General features: G+C 39.8%; 1 protein-coding gene across 1 annotated transcript; it reads right to left on the reverse strand.

Moving 5' to 3' along the window:
• Positions 1-7,370: 7,370 nt before the first annotated feature.
• eif1axb (eukaryotic translation initiation factor 1A X-linked b) lies at positions 7,371-24,142 on the reverse strand. The gene is made up of 7 exons (XM_026305773.1): positions 23,822-24,142; positions 23,138-23,221; positions 18,067-18,170; positions 17,809-17,859; positions 10,962-11,043; positions 9,408-9,499; positions 7,371-9,097 (listed from the first exon to the last, which is right to left on the reverse strand). Exons 1-7 carry the CDS (start codon positions 23,835-23,837, stop codon positions 9,092-9,094), a joined length of 435 nt encoding a protein of 144 aa, XP_026161558.1. The 5' UTR covers positions 23,838-24,142; the 3' UTR covers positions 7,371-9,091.
• Positions 24,143-25,131: the final 989 nt, after the last annotated feature.

The following is a 25,131-nucleotide window of genomic DNA, read 5'->3' on the forward strand; positions in this document are numbered from 1 at the left end:
TAATAGTCAGTGATAAACACTTCAGCTGTTTTTCTAACTTTCTTCTGTGCTTTTGCTCTTTTTTGGAGAACAGTGGCCACAATCACAGCATAATTTTTTGTATCTGTTAGGACACAAGTTTGCCTACCAATCTGATGCTTTCAAATAAAACCTGAAATTTCAGGTTTGAACCCATTAAAGAAGGCATTTCTTAACTGCTGTGCATAAGGCCCATCCCCATTCTGTGCAGCACCTTCAGGTACTGATATTCCACTGTGAGTGTTAAACATCTTTCAGTCTGTTAAAATAAGTCAGCACTCCCTCACTATCTTCTGCATAAGGAGATTGAGGCCAAGGCACAGGATCAGAAGGAGCTGTGGGAGGAAATATTGCTCCACCAACAGCACCCTCTTCTCCCTGGGCATAGGGAGGAAGCTAAGCCAGTGGTGGATTATTAGGATGAGGAGGTGGTCTACAGCATGACATTGTTTGTTCAACTGTAAATTCAACAGTTTGCCCTAAATACAATGTTGGTGAAGAGGCTTTTACCTGTTTTTCTATTTGCTTCTGTCTCTTTTCTCCTTCCTTTCTCTCTCTCCCTCTCTGTCACTCTAACTTTCTTTAACCACATTAAACTTTAACCATATCTTCTGCTGCAAACAGCCCTTCTTTTCTCTGATCCTTCTGATTTCCCTTAGTCTTACTTTTTATGTCCTTCACTAAGTTTCTACAGTCCTCAGTTTAACTTCCCCAAAAAACCATATTTATTTTTCCACTCTCCTAATTTTTCTATATTTTTAGGATCTTTTTGATGCATCAATTTTGTGTCACCGGTGACTAGTTCTTCTAATTTAGTATTCTTATTACCCATTTTATTATTTTATTTTATTTTTTTATATATATTCAGTTACTATTTGTTTTTACTCACTGCTACTCATTTATTTATTTATTATTTATTTATTATTATTATAATTATTGTAGGCCTACACTTATTATTTTAACAGGCTCCTTACCCCCCCTTTTTTGTTTTTTAAATTATTTTAATTACTGTTATTGTTTAGTTACTGATCTGATTGGAGGAGATGGAGCAGCTGTTTAACTCACTTTATGTCACATTAATTATTTCTATGTTTTTATATTCTTTTTATGGTACCAATATTCTGTTTTGGCCTTATGCTCAAAAGCACTATCGACGCGCACCGGGGCTCCTTTCTGTTCCGGGTCCCCCACAGACCACGGGGTTAGTTTACTTTGGGTCTCCCACAGACCACGGGTTCATCCCGAGTTTCTGATTTCCTGAAAGCCCTGCTCAGTTTTACCCAAATCTAACACTATCACTTGGGATTGCTACATCTACCACTACGACTTTCTTCTGCTGTTTGTCCACGACTACTACAGTGGGTACGGAAAGTATTCAGACCCCTTTACATTTTTCAGTCTTTGTGTCATTGCAGCCATTTGCCAAAATCAAAAAAGTTCATTTTATTTCTCATTAATGTACACTCAGCACCCCGTCTTGACAGAAAAAAACAGAAATGTAGAAATTTTTGCAAATTTATTAAAAAAGAAAAACTGAAATATCACATGGTCATAAGTATTCAGACCCTTTGCAGTGACACTCATATTTAACTCACATGCTGTCCATTTCTTCTGATCCTCCTTGAGATGGTTCTGCTCCTTCATTGGAGTCCAGCTGTGTTTAATTAAACTGATTGGACTTGATTAGGAAAGGCACACACCTGTCTATATAAGACCTTACAGCTCACAGTGCATGTCAGAGCAAATGAGAATCATGAGGTCGAAGGAACTGCCCAAGGAGCTCAGAGACAGAATTGTGGCAAGGCACAGATCTGACCAAGGTTACAAAAGAATTTCTGCAGCACTCAAGGTTCCTAAGAGCACAGTGGCCTCCATAATCCTCAAATGGAAAAGGTTTGGGACGACCAGAACTCTTCCTAGACCTGGCCGTCCAGCCAAACTGAGCAATCGTGGGAGAAGAGCCTTGGTGAGAGAGGTAAAGAAGAACCCAAAGATCACTGTGGCTGAGCCCCAGAGATGCAGTAGGGAGATGGGAGAAAGTTCCACAAAGTCAACTATCACTGCAGCCCTCCAGCAGTCGGGGCTTTATGGCAGAGTGGCCCGACGGAAGCCTCTCCTCAGTGCAAGACACATGAAAGCCTGCATAGAGTTTGCCAAAAAACACATGAAGGACTCCCAGACTATGAGAAATAAGATTCTCTGGTCTGATGAGACCAAGATTGAACTTTTTGGCGTTAATTCTAAGTGGTATGTGTGGAGAAAACCAGGCACTGCTCATCACCTGCCCAATACAATCCCTACAGTGAAACATGGTGGTGGGAGCACCCTTTAAACCACATAGAGACTGTGTCTGCCCCTCGAACATATAAATCAAATAAATCAGAAGTTAACAGAAGAGGAGTTATTCATAAAAACTTAATAAAAATTAAGACCACTCCTCTTATTAAACAGAAAAACAGAACTGTCAAATGTGGATTATTAAATATTAGGTCCCTTTCTTCTAAATCTGTTCGTAAATGATTTGATAACTGATCACCAAATTGACCTACTTTATCTTACTGAAACCTGGTTACAGCAGGATGAATATGTCAGTCTGAATGAATCAACCCCCCTCAGTCATAAAAATTATCATGTTCCTCGAAGCACAGGTCGAGGTGGAGGAGTAGCTGCAATCTTCCAGTCAAACTTATTATTAAACTTTCATCCTCAGAACAGTTATAACTCATTTGAGAGCCTCACTCTTAGTCTCTCGCATCCAAACTGGAAAACACAAAAACCAGTTCTACTTGTCATTTTGTACCGTCCACCTGTTCCTTACTCAGAGTTTTTAACTGAATTCCCTGACTTCCTGTCTGATTTAGTGCTTAGATCAGATAAAGTCATTATAGTGGGAGATTTTAACATTCATGTAGATGTTGAAAATAACAGCCTCAGCATTGCATTTAATTCTATATTAGATTCAATTGGTTTCATTCAAAACGTTAATAAACCCACCCACTGTTTTAATCACACCCTTGATCTTGTTCTGACCTATGGCATCGAAATTGAACATCTAATAATTTGTCCCCCAAATCCTGTTTTGTCAGATCATTCTTTAATAACTTTCGAATTTAAAATGATGGATCATGCAGCGTCTGGAAGAAAATTCCACTACAGCAGATGTTTATCCGACAACGCTGTTAATAAATTTAAGAAAATGATTCCATCTTTATTTACATCTATGCCAAGTATAAACATAGTGGAGGGCAGCTGCCTTAATCCTACTCCCTACCAAATTGATCATGTTGTTGACAGCGCTGTAACCTCACTGCGTGAAACGCTTGATTCTGTAGCCCCTCTGAAAAAGAAGTTAGTGATTCAGAGAAGACTAGCCCCATGGTATAATTTACATGTTCGTACCTTAAAGCAGGCATCACGAAGGCTGGAAAGGAAGTGGCGTTCCACAAACTTAGAGGAAATTTTTCTAGCCTGGAAAAACAGTCTACTAACATATAAAAAAGCTCTCCGTAAAGCCAGAACTGCATACTATTCATCACTAATAGAGGAAAATAAGAACAATCCCAGGTTTCTTTTCAGCACTGTAGCCAGGCTGACAAAAAGTCACAGCTCCGTTGAGCCCAGTGTTCCCTTAGCTCTCAGCAGTGATAAATTTATGAGTTTCTTTACAAATAAAATCACAACTATTAGAGATAAAATTCAGCAGATGCTTCCTATACCTGCAATAAATGAATCTTTTACTACAGTAGCTCTTGAATCATCTGTAGGACCTCAGTTATGTTTAGACTGCTTCTCTCCTATAGATCTCTCTGAATTTACATCAGTAGTTGCTTCATCGAAATCATCAACGTGTCTCTTGGACCCCATCCCGACTAGACTGCTTAAAGGCACCCTGCCATTAATGAACTCATCTTTATTGGACTTGGTAAATTTATCTCTAGTATCAGGCTACGTACCACAGGCCTTTAAGACTGCAGTAATCAAACCTTTACTCAAAAAGCCTAGTCTTGATCCAGGAGTCTTGGCTAATTATAGACCAATATCCAACCTGCCATTTATTTCTAAAATCCTAGAAAAAGCTGTTGCTAAGCAGCTATCAGACCACTTACACAGGAATGAACTATTTGAAGATTTCCAATCAGGATTTAGAGCACATCATAGTACAGAAACAGCACTGTTGAAAGTTACCAACGATCTTCTCTTAGCCTCAGATAATGGACTTGTTTCGATACTTGTCCTCCTAGACCTTAGTGCAGCATTCGACACCATTGACCACAACATCTTATTACAGAGACTGGAGCATGTGATTGGTATCAGAGGAACAGCGTTAAAGTGGTTCCAATCCTATTTATCGGACAGATTCCAGTTTGTTCATGTCCATGATGAACCTTCCACACGAACAAAAGTTAGTTATGGAGTTCCACAAGGTTCTGTGCTAGGACCGATTCTGTTCACCCTGTACATGCTTCCTTTAGGATATATCATTAGGAAGCACTCTATTAATTACCACTGCTATGCGGATGACACTCAGTTATATCTATCTATTAAACCTGTTAGCACAAACCAGTTAACCAGACTTCAAGCCTGTCTAGCTGACATAAAGGCTTGGATGACCAGTAACTTTTTACTTTTAAACTCGGAGAAAACAGAAGTCATTATATTTGGGCCAAAAAATCTCAGAAATAACTTTTCTAAAATTATAGCTACTCTAGATGGCATAGCCCTGGCCTCCAGCACTACTGTAAAAAACCTTGGAGTTATTTTTGACCAGGACATGTCCTTTAACTCACACATAAAACAAATTTCTAGAACTGCATTCTTTCACCTGCGCAACATTTCCAAAATTAGGAACATCCTGTCTCAAAATGATGCAGAAAAACTAGTCCATGCGTTTGTTTCCTCAAGGCTAGATTACTGTAACTCATTACTATCTGGATGTCCTAATATCTTAATAAAAAGCCTCCAATTAATCCAGAATGCCGCAGCCAGAGTCCTGACAGGAACTAGCAAGAGAGATCATATTTCTCCTATATTGGCTTCTCTTCATTGGCTCCCTGTAAAATATAGAATAGAATTTAAAATCCTTCTTCTCACATACAAATCCCTTCATAATCAAGCTCCTTCATACCTTAAAGACCTCATAGTACCATATTATCCCAATAGACCACTTCGCTCTCAGAGTGCAGGCCTACTTGTGGTTCCCAGAGTTCTCAAAAGCAGAATGGGAGGCAGAGCCTTTAGCTATCAAGCTCCTCTCCTGTGGAACCAGCTCTCAGCCTGGGTTCAGGAGGCAGACACACTCTGTACTTTTAAGGCTAGACTTAAAACCTTCCTCTTTGACAAAGCATATAGTTAGGGCTGGCTTCAGGCAACCCTGAACCATCCCTTAGTTAGTTATGCTGCTATAGGCCTAGACTGCCCGAGGACCATCGGTGCACTGAGCTCCCCTACCCTACCCCCCCCCTTCTCTCCCACCTCATGTATATTCCACCATTGAATGTTACTAACCTTGTGCTCTCTCTCTCCCCTAGTTTGTGCTCTCTCCCTCCCTCTCTCTCTCTCTCTCTCTGTACCTTCTGCAGGTGTCCCTGGTCCTGGAGCTGTTTATCGCTGATGTGCAGTTACTGGCCCCACCAACTTGCAGTGTCTATTTGTTGTTTATTGTTGCTGTTCTTTTCTCTCTGCTCTATCCACTCACCTCAACCGGTCGAGGCAGATGGCCGCCCAAACTGAGCCCGGTTCTGCTGGAGGTTTTTTTCTTCCGTTAAAGGGAGTTTTTTCCTCTCCACTGTCGCCAAGTGCTTGCTCATAAGGGAATTGTTGGGTTTTTAGTTTTAGTTTTTGTAAAGTGCCTTGAGATGATTTGTATTGTGATTTGGCGCTATACAAATAAAATTGAATTGAATTGAATTGAATGTTGTGGGGGTGTTTTTCAGCTGCAGGGACAGGACGACTGGTTGCAATTGAAGGAAAGATGAATGTGGCCAAGTACAGAGATATCCTGGAAGAAAACCTCTTCCAGAGTGCTCAGGACCTCAGACTGGGCCGAAGGTTCTCCTTTCAACAGGACAATGACCCTAAGCACACATCTAAAATAACAAAGGAGTGGCTTCGGAACAACTCTGTGACCGTTCTTGACTGGCCCAGCTAGAGTCCTGACCTAAACCCAATTGAGCATCTCTGGAGAGACCTGAAAATGGCTGTCCACCAACGTTCACCATCCAACCTAACAGAACTGGAGAGGATCTGCAAGGAAGAATGGCAGAGGACCCCCAAATCCAGGTGTGAAAAACTTGTTGCATCATTCACAAGAAGACTCATGGCTGTACTAGCTCAAAAGGGTGCTTCTACTCAATACTGAGCACAGGGTCTGAATACTTATGACCATGTGATATTTCAGTTTTTTTTAATAAATTTGCAAAAATTTCTACATTTCTGTTTTTTTTCTGTCAAGATGGGGTGCTGAGTGTACATTAATGAGAAAAAAAATTAACTTTTTTGATTTTGGCAAATGGCTGCAATGACACAAAGAGTGAAAAATGTAAAGGGGTCTGAATACTTTCCGTACACACTGTATGCCCGGTTGGTTAGCCATCACCTATTTGTCAGTCTGTATCTGGAAGTTCCAAAGGATCTTAGCTCGGTCATTCTCCACCACCTTTGGAGGTGGACCTTTCAGTCCAGCTTTTTCCAGCCTTCTGTCAGTGGTACATACAGTGCAGGGGTTTGTCCGGACATGAGGCCAATTCATCCCAGAGCTCTTTCCATTTCAGCTCAGTCTTGCCACCTTTAGACCAGCACAGGGAGTCTGTAGCATTCCCAGAAACCATCATGCTCCTGAGATGCAACTTCCCCATATGGGGACATTTCATTGACTTTAGCTTTATCCACATTGAACAAATCACAAGGTTTTTGTTGCATTTTTTGTTTTTGTGCAGTTATGTTCAGGCACTGAGTTTTATGCTGTAAGAAACACATGACTTTAATGGTCTATGTTCCAGTTCAAAGTCTATGCTTAGCTTTTATACGTCTGTATTTGTACCAGGGCCTACTAACCCCAAATAGTTAGGAGACATTAGAAAATGCATACAAAAGCAAAGCTTATGTCTTAGGAGTCATTGCCAGGGCCATGTTCATTGTACTGAGTTGTTCAGATCAGACTGGTAATGTTTTGACTTGGGTATGGATTTATTGGTTTGTTAAAGCCACCTTTTGGAACAACATGGATTTAAGTTCAGTGGTCAATGTCTCTAAATTTAAAATATCTTGACCAACTCGGCAATTCAGGATGAAAAAATTTTCAGATACAATTAGCTCATTTAATTACAATAAATAATAGAAATCACTACAATATCTTGATGTAACATCAGTTTAATTATTTATGCTTATGAATACTGATATAAAACAAGTGCACATTTAAAAAACAATCCAGATACTGTGGACAAATAAAGTCAATTAACAGATATTGACTACTACAACACTAGTGGAACAAGAACTGAATTTGATGCTAAAATGGGCATTTGTCTTTAACACTACAACTTAAATGATTAACTGCATGACTTACAATGAGAAACTGTTTAAATTTATCTTATGAATATCCCTTAATATCATGGCCCAAACACATTCACTGGAATATATTTTAACAGTGAACACACTGAACACAATAGCTGCAGAAGTAAAATACAGAAACACATAAAATGAGAGGTATCCCTGAATCTGTTGCTCGAGTGCATCCTGGGAAGGCTACCCATTTTATGTAGCCTACTGACAATCACACGATTGGCCCATGAAATGATTGTTGATTAAACGTAAGTGCAAAGTGTCACTGTATTAAGCATTCTGCTTCCAAAAGACCAAGTTAACTGGATGACAAGGTTTTTGTTTTTTGTCTAACTTCAGTATGCTAGCCTGAAGAACATGCCTCAAATCAGTGGGGTTAAGATCTTTATTGTAAATCCAGCCTTCAAACATCATTGTACATTTTTATTAAATCAAGAGTTACAGCAACAACAGAAACAGGCCCCATGTGGACTTGAGCAGTGCTTCCTAAACTGAGCTGCTCGGTCCCCTCATTTCCTGGTGGGGGGGGGGGGGGGGATGAAAATAGATATAATGTAGTATGAGTTACTTGATTTTCTAAAGGTTCAGAGAAGAAGTAAGAGAGGCGGCTCTGTTGTGAGGTTTTACTGGTCTATGTCTGTGGTAAAAGCATTTAGGAACCTCTGGTCTTATGTGAGAAAAACAGGAAGACTGGTCCGAGCTTCACAGAGCAAGCAGCAAAAACATCAAAGCAGAACAATTGAAAATACATTTCTTATTCTTCTTTCAACATTGAGAGATCCCCTTCATTCAGCTATGATTTGACTCAAAACAAGCAAATATCTCATTGTAGTACAGTGAAATATGACATTGACAAAAGGAAAAACTTTTGTCATTAAAAAACTTTCAAACTGTCTTATCTGTTTTACAGGCTACCATCATGACACAGACTGCAAAATAAATGAAATAAGAATCAAGAGATTCTGTACTTACTAAATGTTACTAAATGCCACCTAGTATGAAATCAAGATAATTTCTGAAGACAAATTTGATGTCAGGTATTTTGCAGTGATGGTAACAGCCTGAGTCTCAACAAAATAAGAACTGTTACAAAAAAAAAAAAAAAAAAAAAAAAATTTTAGAGAATGAAATGGCAAAAATGCCATTTTCTCAACATCAGAAGGTACAAATCTAACAATGCTCCAGATGTTCACCTTTAACATGATGCTGATGATCAGTCTACTCTGGTTTTCCTATTTAACTACATGTAGGCAGCAATAGAAACCTGTCTGCATCATCATCATCAGCCTGTGCCATCCCAAAACAGACAGTGCTCCTCTTTTTTTTTTTTTAAACCTATACAAAATGCACTTAAAGTTCTCCAAACAAAAATGATGAAAAACAAACTGGAAAAAATTGACACGTACTGTATATTAATAAACTGTTTATTAAACTGTAATATGATTAGCTGAGGCCAATCTAAATAAAACTTTTCTTGCGATGCATCAGCTCTAAACATCCCAGTTGTATCAAGTGTTCAGATCTGAAATAGAAGAGAAAAACTTTTGTCATTGAGTGTTTTAGAAAAGTTCGTTACATAACTGAACATTACTGGGGTTTCTGTTTAGTCCCTAAAAGCTGACTATTGAATTAGGAGCAGATTATCTATTGTAAGATTGATCTCCCTAAGAGATAAGAGGAATAGTTCAATGTCCTTGACTTTTGGGCTGTTGGTTGACTAAAGTAAGATGTTTGGAAATACCTTAACCGGTATCTTAAATTATAACTGTATTATAAAATATAAATTTGTTCTAAATAGCCATCCCTCCTCCAAGGAAATAGAAGGGACTTACATCATCAATGTCCTCATCATCATCACCGATGTCATCAAACTGGATTTCGTCGTCATCTCCAGGCCCGAAGGTGTCCGTCTCATTTATTTTGGCTGAAAGAACAAAGAGCGTTAAAATGAACATAGCATAACAGTTTCTCAATCAAAAATGCATAATATTTCTACTATATCTTTGTAGTAAAAAATTCAAAGAATTACTAATTAAGTTTGTGTGTCCGATTCTTTTTCTAGTCAAAGTTACCTATTGACCCCTCTGAATGTCTACACATACCAATGTCATAATCCAACCCAGCTCTGTGATGTACAAGATCCTATGCTTCGAATTGCTGAAGCCAAATGAGTGCACACCAGCACTTTGAAATGTTCAAGTTCATTTATTTATATAGCACCAAACTCAAAATCATCTCAAGGCACATAGTAAGGTCAAGACCTTACAGTATTAGACAAAAACCCAACCAATCTCTCTGGAGCACACACTTTGACAGTGGGGAGGAAAAACTCCCTTTAACGGAAGAAACCTCCAGCAGAACCAGGCTCAGGTTGGGCGGCCATCTGCCTCGACCGGTTGGGGTGAGTGTAGAGGGGAGAGAGACAACAGGCGCAACAATAAAAGCAGACAGTTGGATCTGTTCCATCCACTGATCTACCATTAGTATACACTGAAACTGTATACACATTCAAGGATTTGAACACCGTTTTATAAATTTCAGCGTTCAGGTCTTTGATTGCAATTGCCTGTGGCATCTGGTGGAGGATCCTTGATCCATCGGTGAGAATTCTCAGTCTTCATCTCCTAGTGTCACAGTCTCATCTATCCAGGCTGAATAAACAGCTAGACACTAGAGTTTACACCACACAATAAATCCTTAACTTATTTCACTACAGTGATGTTCAAATTCAGGATCCACAACTGTAACGCTTACATGACGTGCAATAAGGCTGCACAACAATGAGGGAAGAAAAAAAGTCTGACTTTACAAATGCAATTTATGTTGCAATAATACAAATATGCAAGAAACACCACTAAAACATCTGGTTTCTCTCAACATGGCTTTCTCTGTAGCATTTTTTTCTCCTGAGTCTATCCAGGAACCGGAGTGTCAGTTTGCTGCTTTTAAGAAAGGCAACAGAAACAACTCACTTGTGACTGGAAAAATCGTCTCATCTCACATATTTAACTTCCCCACAATATATTAAAATAATTTGGCTTCAAGTTTGTATTCAACATCCTTTATCTTAACATACTGAAACAAATGTATATGTGATACAAAAAGACAATTTATTATTTTAGTCAGTTACATTAAAAAAAAAAAAAAAAAAAAAAAGTGCTAGATTCAAACATTTCTTTAATTTGGTCAGCAAGTCAAAACGTTAACTTTGCACCCTGAGCGCAACTCTTCCTTTTGTAGCAAGAAAAATGATGCAACATGACACGTTAGTCGCAAAACATACTTCACACAAACAAATTCAGATGCATCGAGCTGTGCAAAGCTGGTTTTGTGCATCGTTGCACTCCTGAGTTTGTTGCCTAACACACTAGTGCAGTGTAACTCACCATGCTCTGGAAGCTCTCCGTAGGCTTTCAAACTGCGAGCCTCATCTGCGTTGTACTTGAGGATGACATCAGCTTTGTTATCCTGAAACAGAGGTTGTGCTGTTGTAGTGTTTAGGTCAATACATGTTAAGTCTCATTATGGCATCAGAAAGGCTCTGAAGCAAAACAAGTATTGCCAAGTGAACATAACCAGACATCCCAAACCCCAGAGCATCTTCCCCCTTTAATAGCATCACATTAGGCAAAAATGGGCAACACGCCGACTGTGCAGACAAAGCCTGATGCTCGTTAAATATGGTAAACAGTGCTGAAGACTTTTTGAACAAAAACATCACAAGAAGAGTGTGTTCATTGAAGACTAGAGGACAAGATAGGGCTGTCACTTTTTTAAATTTTCAACATTCATAACACCGTGGAAAAAAAATATTTGTTTGAAATCAAGGACCTTGGAGCGCTCTGATTAATTTACTCATTTTAATAGTGACAACTGTAGGTCTGAGTGCAATGAGCCATTCGCCCGTAGAAGCTAATTTCTGAATTCTCTATAAACTTAACCTTTTGTATGCCCTAAACTAGTACAGTGGCAAGAAACAGTTTGTAAACACCTATACATTTATGTATTTTTATTATATTTTGTTGGTTTTATCAATTCAAATGGATCACAAATCACACAAAATCAACAATTCATTTTTAAGCATATTCGAGCACACCAAAAAAAAACCCCTTTGCAGTAATAACTGCCTGACAAATCTTTCTGATCAGAAAAGATCAGTTTCTGATCATTCTTCCGATCAGTTTCTGCAGATATTCAGGTATGATTTCCTCCCAGGCCCTCTAAAGCAATTTACAGAGATCTGCTGTGCTGGTTGTGCAGTCTTCCCGAACTCTTTGGCCCCACTTCTCCCACACCAGCTTGATGGGGTTCAAATCCAGCAACTGAGCTTGCCAAATCATTACTGAGAATCTAGTCATCTAGAGTCCAATTTTTGTGCATTTTGGCCCACTGCAACCTTTTCTTCCAATTTGCTGGGGGTTTTTCTTGGCAACTCTACCCATTCAGTCAGCTGACCTGAGTCTCTCGTGCACAGTGTCTCTGCACACTGGTTTTTCTTGTTTTATTCAACACCACAGCCAATTCAGGAGCAATGACATCTGTTTCTCAAGGACTCTTGTAAGTAAGTGCATGTCTTCTTGGGCAAATGTGCACTTGGGACTTCCAGTCTGTCTTTTGTCCTAACTAAATTCAGTTTTAGCCTTTCTCTGCAGACTATAGTGTTGACCTTTTTAAAGATATTTTAGTTTATTAGCTATATCTCAGAGAATAACATTCCTTTCGTTTTTGTTTGGCCATTTTTAGTTCTAATTTACACTGAAAATGACAGGTCACTCTATGGATGAAGAGCCAAATATAAACTCAAATTGCCGGCTGACTAGTCATTAACTTACTTTAAAAATTATTTTAACAATCAGGAGGTCATGCATGATCAATTTAAGAGCATACACACGAGTTTCTGGAAAAACAAAGATGCAAAGCAAAAGTTTAACACTGGTTACATACCAATGAGAGTTGTTTTATAAGAGGTCATCTTTGAAGTTTTAGATGGTTTATCTAATGATTAAATTGTTAAAGATGAATGAAAACATTTTTTGTGTTTTGGTATTCATTTTTATACATTTCAGTGTAAACATCCAATAAAGTCTTGGTGTTTTCAAGCGTTTTCTTGCCAGTGTACGTTTGTTACAAGACAATAGGGGAGACTAGCAAACAAGAACATACCAATTTATCAACATTGAAGCATCTCCAACACAACACATGTGTTTCAGGTTCTACTGTGTAGACAGTAAAATTACCAACAAAGCTACAACAAATCTGAAGACTCACCTTGCAATCTTACCACTAAGTCAATCAGACAGATTAAGATTACTACCCCTACTCAAATTCAGAAAGACACCTGCCAGAAGCTCATAAAAATGCCAGAAAATGCCAAGATTCATTTGCATATTGGTATTGTTTCAGGATAGTGGTTTCAGGATTCATTGATGAAACTGGAGCCCAGATATAAAAGACAACAATTTCAAGATATATACCACAGTTGTACGACATCACACAAGAAAACAAAACTAGACTCAAGGGTAGGACACTGACCACAGGCGGATGCACATGTTGACTACACATGCCAACTGCATTACAGAGTCATGGAAACTACATGCTGTGTACTACAGACCTGAGAGGAAGGAACATAGCTGCCCATGTTGCAAATGCATTTACGCGTAGTGTGCATCTGCAGCACTCTGCTTGAATTTGATCTCTTTTATGAAGCAACTGTAGCTGTCACCACAGACAATGTGGCTGAACTATGCAAACGCCAAACACACTTTAGGGTTAGTGTCAGGCCCACATTCAGAACCTGGTAGCACGCAAGGGACCTGAGGCAAAGCAAGCTGCAGCTCGTTATGGAAGATCTCCATCAAAACTAGACGAAAATCAGGAGCTCCTTTGATTTAAAAAAAAAAAAAAAAAAGAAAAAAGAAAAAAAAGAAGACTAATGACAAACCATCAACAGACGGGATACCACCTACGACATTTGTCACAAGCCACAGGCAGCAGCGGCGACTGTCATTTTTTTTTAAGTGAAGAGGTCCCATACATTCATGTTGTGACAAGACTGATGACATGAATGGCCTCATTCATGTTTCCAGGACACAGCTGGGGAAGAACCACTGTTTTTGAACACCTGGACAGCGGTGTGATCGGTCAACCTCGATGATGTCAATGCATTGCAGAAAAGGTCAAACTAAATCCAACTTTTTAGACACGCAGAGTTGTGCACTTTTGCTAGAGTCCCGTGTGATGCTGATGTTGGCCGTAGTCAGCACAATCCCCCATAACAATGAATGGGAAGGCCTGGGTTTTTTCCTACATCTAGTGAAACTCAGTATGAACAAGGTCATGTGGATTCAGAGTTAAAGCCATAATAAATACTATGAGGATGATGCTTTTCTTAAAATTAGGAAGACATGCTTGCACACAAACAAAATGATACATGAATGGATAGAACTCTTGTCCACACAAAAGCACTGGGGATTTTCTATTTCTTTTTGATAAGGATCACACACAAACCAAAGTGTAGGAGACACATCAGTAGAGACCAGCAGTGTGAGGTTGCCCAAAACATCTCAAGTAGCCCAAGTCTGAGGCTACAGAGGCTTAGACTATAATTAGAAATGCTACTTAGACACCGAAACAACTTTTATGTTTTTTTTTTCCTTGAAAAAGGCTGTTTTTGCTAAAAGCAATGTATACTCTGGTGGGACTTATAGCTCAGAAAATACGGTAAATAAATAACTGAATTGGACAGACATCACTGCCCTGTATAACAAAAGGACAGAGTTGACTATACAAAGCTACTTTCAAGTGTGCAGTACACTTCTCAAAATTTTATAACTGTGATGGCATCAACCATTTTTAACGCAGTTGTCTGCTGAGACAGTGATATCACAGCAGCAAAGAAAAACTAGACAAGCTGATAAAAAGTCTAGCTCTGTTCTGTTGTGCTCCCTGGACTCAGACTCATGAACACCACATCCCACCCCCTACATGACACCCTGAGCACTTTGAGCATCAACTTTAGTGACAGGCGGCTACACCCATGGTGTGTGAAGGAGCTACTGCAGGTCCTTTGCACCTGCTGCCATCAGACTCTGCAACTGTCACTATATTTGTCATTGCTCACCTCTGTATTCATGTTCATACAGAATGACATCATCTGACGGCTGACCTTCTTTATCAGTTTTTCTCACATATTTGTACACGTTGTAGTCTGATGTTTTTCCATATCCTGTTTTATTGTCATTTTATGATTACTGCTGTAACACCTACATTTCCATTTCAATCTCACAATGCTCAATTTCCCAAAATTACCTACCTGAGCTCCAGCACACATCCAAAATCAGAAGAACTCATGGCTGAGTAATACCATGCAAAAAAGGATGAAAACACCTTAAATGACCAGAGCACAGTCACACAGTGAACTGACATCCAGGCAGGTGGTTTACCTGATCTGGTGTGTTATTTTGATTCGGAGAAGGCTGCATATTCCTTGTGATTTCCCTGAGAGTCATCTGGTTTATGATCATTGTAATGACTGTTTTACACAAGCTCACTGTCTGTGAACATATACATACATAATGTACTCGCACAAAAATGACTGTATTGTGTTTACCATTTAGCAGCATCTTCATTATTTTGCATGGTCTGTGATGTTCTCGGTATTGACCATCTAAATCAGGGGTATTCAACTAAAATGTAAAGAGGTCCAGTTAGAGAAAACTTCTTGAAGCAAAGGTCCGGAAGATCATAATGTCTAACTAGTTAGTGCGATATATATTTAAGTAGCCTAGTAGTTTTATCAACATCTGCATGTAATGAATACCTGACTGTCAAATCAAATGAATTCAGTACAATTCAAAAACTTTCTGACAATATTTATTGTCATGTAACACACAACTGAACATATATGTATAATGTTCTCTCATTAACTAAGTTCTCGCTCTTTCTCCGTCTCACTTTACAGTTTCTCTCTCTTTGTTTTCTACATGTATCGCTCTCTTTCTTTTTCTTTGTACTGTCTTTTCATGCATTGTTGCCAACTCGTCAGTAAGGAAAGTAGCTATTGGCACATGGCTGTAATTGTGATGGACGCTTTTGCCAACTTCAGAAATGGAAAGTAAGAGACAATTGTGATTCCTTATAAGAAATAAGGGACAGAATAAGGGACACTCAAAATATTTGTACTGTGCCATATAATGTAGCATGACGGCCTGCAGTTAATAAGTTCTCAGAACTAAATACATTTGCCTTGCTGTAAATGACTGAGGCTGTTTGAGTCAAATGCAGTGATTTATTTTAGACAATTTACTATTTACTTTATTTTTAGACATTTTACTTTTTATTTTATTTTTTTATTATGCCATGCATAGTACAGATCACGCACATACATGATCGCACGCGCGATTCATTTGCAGTCGGGACGGGGAGGCGTGAACACTTCCTGCTGTGACTGCAGCTGGGAGGGAGGGACTGCTGCGAGAGGACTGGGCCGCCTGTGAAGGCTTTGTGACGGGGGAGGGGCCCGCGGCTGCAGCTGATTTGCCGTCTTACTGCGGCAAATTGAGAAGTGTAAGAACGGTGCAGTACAGACACAGAGTCTCCAAAAGTCTCAAGTAACACCAGAAAAAGTCGCCAGATTTGTCGCTAGTCGCTTTAAAAAAAAAGTGTCGCTAGAGGGGTCTGAATACTCGCTAAATATAGCGATAAAGTCGCTAAGTTGGCAACACTGTTTTCATGTGTAACTTGCCTCTAGCGCTGTTTACACTGTAGAGTCGTAATATTTACCGCCTAGGATGCACAGACTTGATTGGCTGAGTGGTATCACGTGGGATGGCGCAACTCGCATGCAATTGGTCTGTGCGTTTCCACTACTGTAAAGTCTAAAAAAACTGCTCCGGTGGAAATAGAAGCGCCCCGTTAGGTTTTAAATCACAATCTTCTGTTTTAGCTGTACGTCCGGGTCCGTATGTTGCGGCTTCTGGGTCCGCCTGTTAGTGACCTCTGATCTAAATGCTTCGTATGCAATAAACCCCGATATATTTTCATACCTGAAGCAAACACACTCCAAATTACCTTCAATGCATTTTTATTCTACTGGAGTAGAAGTCATGCATGGAAGGGGGGAAAAAAAAAAAAACATACGTCATATAGCATGAAATTGGCACCATTTTGAAAAATACTGTGATACAAACTTTTGGTCATACTGCCCAGCACTAACTGATAGTGTTGTATTGTTGTGCTTCATTAACACTACAACATATTTAGTAGAGCTGCAGTTCAGAGTCTGTAGAACAGGTTCAACAGCATCAGTGTTACTGACTTATTTGGCTTATTAGCTTTGAGTAGGAAGAAGTAAAAGTGTGGATTTTTTTCAAAGCACTATTTTTTTTTCAAATCTCATTGGTGTATTGTATTTCAAAATTCTCCCAGATGTTGTTGAACCATAAAATCCAAGCTTTTTAATGCAGGAACTCAAGACAAAAACTGTCTAAGACTTAAACCAGTGTTTAGGCTAACCCCACTAGCCATTTTAACAAGAATAGCTGGTGTCTGGTAACAGGATGCATCAACTAAATGGAAATTTTAGAAGTGCATTCAGCTAACATTTCACAGAAAAAAAAAAAAAAAAAAAAAAAAAAAATGATTTGCAAAGTGTAAATAACTTTGTTCCACTGTCACAGTCACCACTGGAAGCAAACCAGGACCCATAAAATGAGCTTTTGCTGACATAGATTGACATTTTTGTAAAATTGCTTTTAGTAGATAATAAAAACATATGATTCTTAAAAACTAATTTAAATAAATACAGTGAACTACAAACACTTAAGAGTCTGGCTGAAGGAGACTACAATTAGGTTTCAGCACCCCTGACTGATTGTAGTTTAAAAGTTGCAATTTGTACAATGGCTAACAGACTTTTTTCTCCACTAAATGCAGAATATAGAGAGCTATAAATATCCACATAAGATCAAATAAAGACAGGAATTGTTTGATTTGACTGGTACAGGACGACTGAAAATTCAAATGTACTACTACTAATACCATTATTACAAATATTTTGTATTTGCATTCAAAAAATGAGAACAGAGGACTATATTACTATATTTGAAAGGACATAAGCCATTAAATGTTGGATCAGACAGAAAACGCACCAAATGGACCTGAGCCACATCCTCACGGTGAGGGTCAGTACAGTCTTAAACAGTCTGATCTGTCGTGTGTGAGCAACCAACCCACCTGGTAATCTCTCAGTCCGACCAGGATAATGTCTGATGTGTTAATCCAAACCTGGGGGGGGGGGACAAAAGCAGAGATTAGCCTGCATCATACAGCAACACACTGCACTTTGTGACCCCACAAACAGTCAGCTGAGTCCATGCTGCTAGTGACCACTAAGAATGCTGATTCAGCACTATGTCAAGGGCTCTGTCCTTTATGTACACGTGTGTGCTGGTGGGGGGAAAAGAAGCATGAGGATCATCAGGATATTCCCACCTTTTTCCGGAGTTTTCCTCTGATGTGGCAAAGCCGCTTTGTTCCATCAAAGCACATGGCCTCCAGACGTCCATTCCCCAGCATTTTAATCACCTGAGCATATTCTGGAGGACACAAGAGGTGGAGAATGGTTAAACAAAGGTAATAAACAGGAACACTCTCCGATTCCCTCAGCAATGTTCAAATATGACATTGACATCAAATATTGACAATAATAATGACAATGTCATTGTTAGTATGACATATTTGATGTCAATGTCATATTTCATGCTAACAAACCAGAAATTTGGTGGGTTTGGTTGTTGAAATTTGGGACAGATGTGTCTGAATGATTAGTCTTTGGTCAGTACCATCAGAACACTGAAATGTCTCCAAATGGCTTGTTTTGTCTGACATACAGTCCAAAACACTAAGACAGTTTATTTCACACCAACACCAAACAAACCAGAAAACTGTACATTTGTAAACTTTTCAACTTTGTCATTATGTGGAAGTGAGTGTAGATTGAGAAAAAAAAAATTAAAGAAGCCTTCTCACTGCATTTTCTTTATGTTTCAATTATTGTTTAGTTTACCTGAAAAGAACTGACTTTAAAAAAAAGAATTTATCAAACATCTTGGGAGTCATCCGGGATGCCAACATCTCATCTGCCTTCCCTCTCAGGCTTGAGTCTGGGACTCTTTACTGAAAGTCCTCTGCCCCGGAGAGAATAATGCTGGTTTGGAACTTTATGAAGCCAGTTGCTCAATGACAGGAAAAGCCGTGGGTGATGGCATCACGCAAGGGCGGTATAGACGTATCGCAACAAATGAAGAGCCAATGGGAAACCAAAAGGCGGAGAAGACCCACACAGGAGACTTAAAGCGATTGCATAAGGATGTGATAGACATGTCTAGTGAGAAAGCCTATGGGGGGCCTAAAACTTTTGGAGAAGGCAAAAGCACCAGAGTTACCCCAGAAAAAGCAGGTTTAAAGAGGGTAAAGATGAGAAAATCTGGGACTCTGGGGAAAAACTCACACACAGGCGAATAACCAGGCAGTGGCTTACTCCACAGCCAGTAGTCAGACCAGGGCCTCCACCCTACTTCACAGAGGACAAGGCAACTCACACTGGTCCACCACCCACCACAGCCACTTCTGCAGCCACTACATTAGAGACAAGAGATGCTGGTCAGATGCATTATTAAATGCATTTAGGTTGATACATTTAGCCTGAGCCACACCTAAAATAAAGTGACAAATGGACTGCCATCAGTGGCCCATTATCTGAAGAGACTGTCCCAACTGTTTCAAAACAACAATGGCATACCGGTTCCTCATTCATGGAACATGTGGTCCCTATGCCCAGCAGCTCATGAATGCTTTTCTCTCTGGCATGCTCCAAATATGTCAAGAAGCATCTGATCTGGTATGAAACCTGCTCTCTGACCAAAGTGAGAGACTGTGTCATCCATGATGAATCTCGGTACAAAGAGACAAAGAAGGCACAAAGAGAAAGCTAAGAAAGCAAAAATTCAATCAGCTTTCCTGCAAGATTGGCTTCCCAGTGATGCAGCCATCCTTTGTGATGAGAGCAGACAAGAGGAGGCCATCGCTACAATAACACAGTGGACCAAAACCTGTCCTCAACACCATGGAAATGGAGGGGGCGAGATCCAGATCCCAGTCTTGACTGACCGTGGACTCAGTGGTTCGGCACTCATCTGAATCAGGTGATGTAGAAACACACGAAAAGACACACACACCAACAGAAGAGGTTGATTTGTGTCAATGTTTTAGCGCTAATGTCAACACCTGACAGTGTACTTTTTTTTTTTAATTTTTCAGGGGAAAAAAAAAAAAAAGAAAAAAAAAAAAGAAATGTCATACACCTGCCTTGTTCATTTTTTTGGACATGATGTACCGTGCGTTGTGGGCGGAGTGATCTCCACACCCACTGGAGTAAAAATGAAGATGGCGGTGTGTGATATAAATCTTGTCTATTTTTTTTAAATTTATTTATTTTTTATATAAACCTAGCCAGCCAAACAACATGCATTGCACAGTTATACTACAGATACACTCCTGGCCCTGATCCAGTGCATGAAAAACATTTTTAAAGAAATCCACACATCCATTGTCCTAACATGTTTTGTAACAAAGAGGGAATGACTGGGGAGAGCTGTGCACTTAAATCTGCTGATAACTCTTTGCAGAGAAAAGATACTGTCCCACATGTATTTCTCTAATACCCTAAAACTGCATAGTGCAGTTGGGTAATATGTCACCAGAGGTATAAAAGTAATGACTTGACACCTGTTGCCAGCAACTGAAAAAACAAGAAAAGAAGTGTGTGTGTGTGGGGGGGGGATAAAGAAAAACCCACAAGACAATTTAAACTGTTTAAATGCTTGTAATTACTTTTTAATTATTATAAACTGTATTTTAGGTAGCAACTACAAAAAAAAAAAAAAAAAAAAATCTGTCTTATTCTGAAAGTGCAAATGCCTTTTCTAACAATTAAATTGGCTCAGGGGCTCCATGTGGTGAAGTGGTTAGCGTGCCTGTCCATGAACGCGGTGATGCTGGTTCAACTCCTGGACCAGTCATCTTATACTGCACGTCTCCCTTTGCTTTCGTTCCCACCTTTCCTCTCTCTCCACTTTATTATTGGCTCACTCAGACTGAAAAGGCTATTCACATGACTAGATCTAATGGCCTTGAAAACACGGATATGCACTATGCCTGACAGTATCCGCTCACTGAACAAGAGCAAAAATTAAAAAGGGGATCCCTGAATAAAAATGCCCCGATAGTACACATGCAACAGGTTATGCTGTTGTGACTCAGGCTGACACACAGAGCTTTTGCTTTACCATTAGAGTTCAACTGATCGATCGCCCGAGCCAAATAATCGGCGGTTTAACCCATTTCCTGCACATTTCTCTCCCTCTGCGTGAGAGACAGACCAACGCACACACTAGCCGTGCAGTTTACATTTTACACACATGGCTTCAGCTAATGATGGCAGGGGGAAAACCATTTCTTTCAAAAGCATAATTGCATTGTAGCGTATTAGAAGTGATGCTGATCGTCATGTGTACAACAAATGTGAAAGTAGAAACACGTGCAATTCAGACAAATATTCTTGCTAAACCACACAGGATAACTTCCCTCAATAAATGTGTCTGTGCATCCGACACACACAGGAAAGAGATGAAGGGGGAAAATTAAAATCGGCCAAAAGAATCGGCATCAAATATCGGCCATCGGCTGCCCTGATTTCTAAATATCGGCATCGACCAGAGAAAACCCATATCGGTCGACCTCTATTTATCACCACACTTTTCTGCACAAGCTCAGTGCACTAACAAGTTTGCAAACTTGGTGCAAATAAAATTAACATTTACAGACAGCATGCTCTGTCTACTTGTCATCTATTAGCCCACTTCTCAGTGGTGACACACAGTAGTGTGGTGACACCACTGAAGTGCAGACAACAGGAAAACCAATCACTCAAGGATATACTGTTGCTTATTGTGGTTAAAGTAATTGTAAAAGAAATTGTTCCACATTTTGGAATCCCCAAACGTTTCTACATTTGCAATGATAAACACTGTGAATAAAGTCATAACAAAAATGGCTGAGGCCTTGCAAATTACTTTGAAAAAATCATTGAGCATGTCATCCACAGTCTAAAGGACTTGTTGAAAGAACTAATCGGACGCTAAAAATCAAAAAAAAAAAAAAAAAACAATTGAGGAGACAAAACTAAAATTTGGTGGAGTGTCTTTTACTAAGTATACACAGACTGTGCCAAATATCAAATTTTATGCTGCATTGCAATAATTATTAAAGGTGGATCTCGATAAAAGTTGGCCATGTTTTATTAAATATGGACAGGTCTTCCAGCCAATCACGAAGCAGAAATGTAAGACTGAGTACGGAGCTAAGGATGTGTTTACTGTTACCAACCACTTGAGATATAACTTTGCTCTAACAACTCATTCTGTCATTGTTTTGACAGAAAGCAAAAAACAGCCAATGATAATGAAAACAGTACTGCTCTGAACCAATTATGTGGTTGGAAGAGAGTTAGAGCATGTCAGTTAGGTTGACACACGCAGCGCAGAGTGTGGATATTTGGCCTGCTGTTGCTCTGTAAGCCAGTACGTCAGGACTAGGGTCAGTTTAAAGGGAAGATGAACATAACGGAAAATGTTGACAACTCGAGTGTTAGTGCCAACGATGAAAACACCCAAATAGACACAGCCCAGGGCTCAAAAGACAAGAGCACTGTTGACAGCAAGGGTCTGAGGACTTTAGTAGTATGGAGATGTTTCAGGTATGTAAAGTCCGACAAGAAGCAGAGTAGCATGCACTGCAAAACAAAGATGTATATTTGACAAGAATATACAAATATTCCACTAAAAACAGGTCATACCAGCTTTTTTACCACCTAAAGCAATACCTTCCTGTATAGCACATAAAATACAAGACTTTACAGTCCTAGACCCAAGCAAATGTTGGCGGTCCCTTAAAACAAATGTGACACCGGTGAAATACACATAAATATGATCTTGAGAATATACATATATAACCTAGAGAGAGTTACCGACTGGGAGAGCAGCGATGGAACCCCAACACGACTGTGATAATTAATCAAGTAACATTAAGTGGACCTTGTGCACCCCTAGATATCCATGCCTACATGGACTGAGATGATTCTGTATTCATTTTTCTTTTGATATGATCTATGATGCTGAAAGTCCAATTAGGCAGTAATACAGTGATGGATCAGAGATCATTTTTCCACGTTTGTGATATCTTAGTGATAAAATGAGAGTGATAGTAAAATGAAGGAAACACTGTTTTCCTTCATGAACTTAAGACAACATTTAGCTCTAGAAGGATTTAAATCATTATTCTAAGTAGAGAGATTTGCTTTCTTCCATTCTCACTCAGTGTTGACTGAACCCTGGTGCACCAGTAATCATATACTTCTGATTGCACTTTCTTTACGTTTCACTTATTGTTGAATTCATCTGAGAGGACCTGGTTTAAAAGAGGGAATTTATCCAACAGCACCGACCTTGTCCATCCTCTTTGAAGACCAGCTCTCTCTTCTCAGACTCATTCTCGTTCTTCCCACGTCGCCGGTTCTTTCCTCCTTTACCTGTACGTGAAAACAGAAACCAGTTAATACTCTCCGTCACTTTTAAGGATTTTTAGGGATTAAGTCTCCCTGAGACATTTCTTCCACACTGTAAATGTATGGAGTCATACATATAGATTAACTATAGATAACCAATAATTAATCAATTGATGTTATCTTGTCAATCTAGGGGAGGTCACAGATACACGAAATTGTGTGGTCGTGTAAATTACCCCCTAAAGGAGTTTACGGTGGCTTTCTGACGTTTCTAGGGGTTAATTTAAGTGAAAACAGATGTCACGGGCCACAGCCAGGTCTAGCACCTAGCTAACTAGCGCTAGCTGCATGAGCTAACAACGGACTGAGTCTGTGGATGTCTCGGCTCTCTGGCCCACAGGCAGTAAGACCTGTATCTGGCCTAAACTGGCGCCATGATCACCTCAGTCAGACTCGTCGTAAGTTTGCCACAGACAGCTCTATCGACTAACTCTGCTCCAAGCTGCTAACTAGCATTAGCTACACGGTGTCACGTTTTCACTGCGTGTTCACGGCGAGACAGAGCAGCTCCAAGCGGGATTAACAACACTGAAACATACGTCAGCGACTTCACCCGTCTCTTACCTTTATTTTTGGGCATATTCTTTCAAGTCTTGGTCAGCCCGGCTCGACAGACACGACTACTTGTTCTACAGTCACTGATTTACAATGGTCAGCAAAGCGCTGATCTCAACCTGCCAGCAACAAGCTAATCACCGCTGCGCGTCTCCGCCGCTCTGCGCATGCGCCCACTAACATTCAGAGGCGAATTTCCCAAGCGATTATTTCACGCTTCAGTAATAATTTTAACCAGTAATTATTTCACATCAGCGACTGAATTTCGCTGTGTGAAAAGTGACATTTGTTGTTTTCGCCGCTCAGGTGGATTCACTTTTAGCCGGCAGCAGGAACAGCTCTGACCAATCACAGGGCAGCTTGTTGAAACATCACTTGACAACTCTACATTGGAGAAACCAAAACACTTAACAGGAGGAGCAGCTCCTCAGGACCACAGTCAGCTGTGCACCTCCATCTAAAAGAGACAGGACACTCTTTTGAAGACAGTGATGTACATATTTTGGATGGTTTGAGAGAGGGGTCAGAGAAGCTATATATGTTCAAGTGGAAAAACCCTCCCTTCACAGGTGGAGGGCTCAGACATAACCTGTCTTCAATCTACCAGGCTGCCCTTTCATCTGTTCCCAGGAAATTAAGGAACAAATCAAATGTTTTCGAGGGAGGACACACTCTGCAGCCAGTTGGTGAAAATGAAAGATCCACCATTAGATCCTAATGACCCTCACCTGAGCTCACTTCTTTTGTTCACCTAACAAGCCTATTCAAACCAGGTATGAAGAGAAACCAACTCAGGAGTGTGGGTCTAAAGACTGTCACCTGATTTACATAGATCACCTAAAGAGTCTATAGGTCTAGGGGTGGAGTGAAACCAACCTGGAAGATAAATTGGAGGTTGCATACCAGTTTTCTCTCAGGCTGATGAAGCCACTTGGATGAGTGGTGAAATGTTTCGACTTAAAAAACTGAAAGTCCAGTTGCCATGACTCAACCTCTAGATAACTTCACCTGGACAACTGAGAATCTCCACAGACACTTGACAACATTAAACTGACAGAGCATCTTTATGATCAAACTTAGAGAGACAACAAGGACAATGTTTGGAAAATGACAGATGAAGGACTTCGATATTATAGTGTGTTTATAACAGTGAGACCTTTTGTCATCTAACAGCATAACCTTACAACACTTTATATCATAACTAGTAATAAACATAAAACATAACATTACAGTTTATTGGCTGTGGACTTCAGGAGAAAAGTCCCCACCCACCCCCCTCTCACCATTATGAACAGCACTGTGGCACTAGTGGAGTCATT

The sequence above is a fragment of the Mastacembelus armatus genome, unplaced genomic scaffold (genome assembly GCF_900324485.2).
Source record: "Mastacembelus armatus unplaced genomic scaffold, fMasArm1.2, whole genome shotgun sequence".
Taxonomy (NCBI): Eukaryota; Metazoa; Chordata; class Actinopteri; order Synbranchiformes; family Mastacembelidae; genus Mastacembelus; species Mastacembelus armatus.

Excerpts from the sequence above, each read along its gene's own strand:
- eif1axb (XM_026305773.1), bottom strand. Across the intron at positions 18,171-23,137 it reads CTTCAAAGAGGATGGACAAG|AATATGCTCAGGTGATTAAA; the intron begins GTCGGTGCTGTT and ends TGTGTCCTCCAG. Across the intron at positions 9,500-10,961 it reads CGGAGAGCTTCCAGAGCATG|CCAAAATAAATGAGACGGAC; the intron begins GTGAGTTACACT and ends TTGTTCTTTCAG.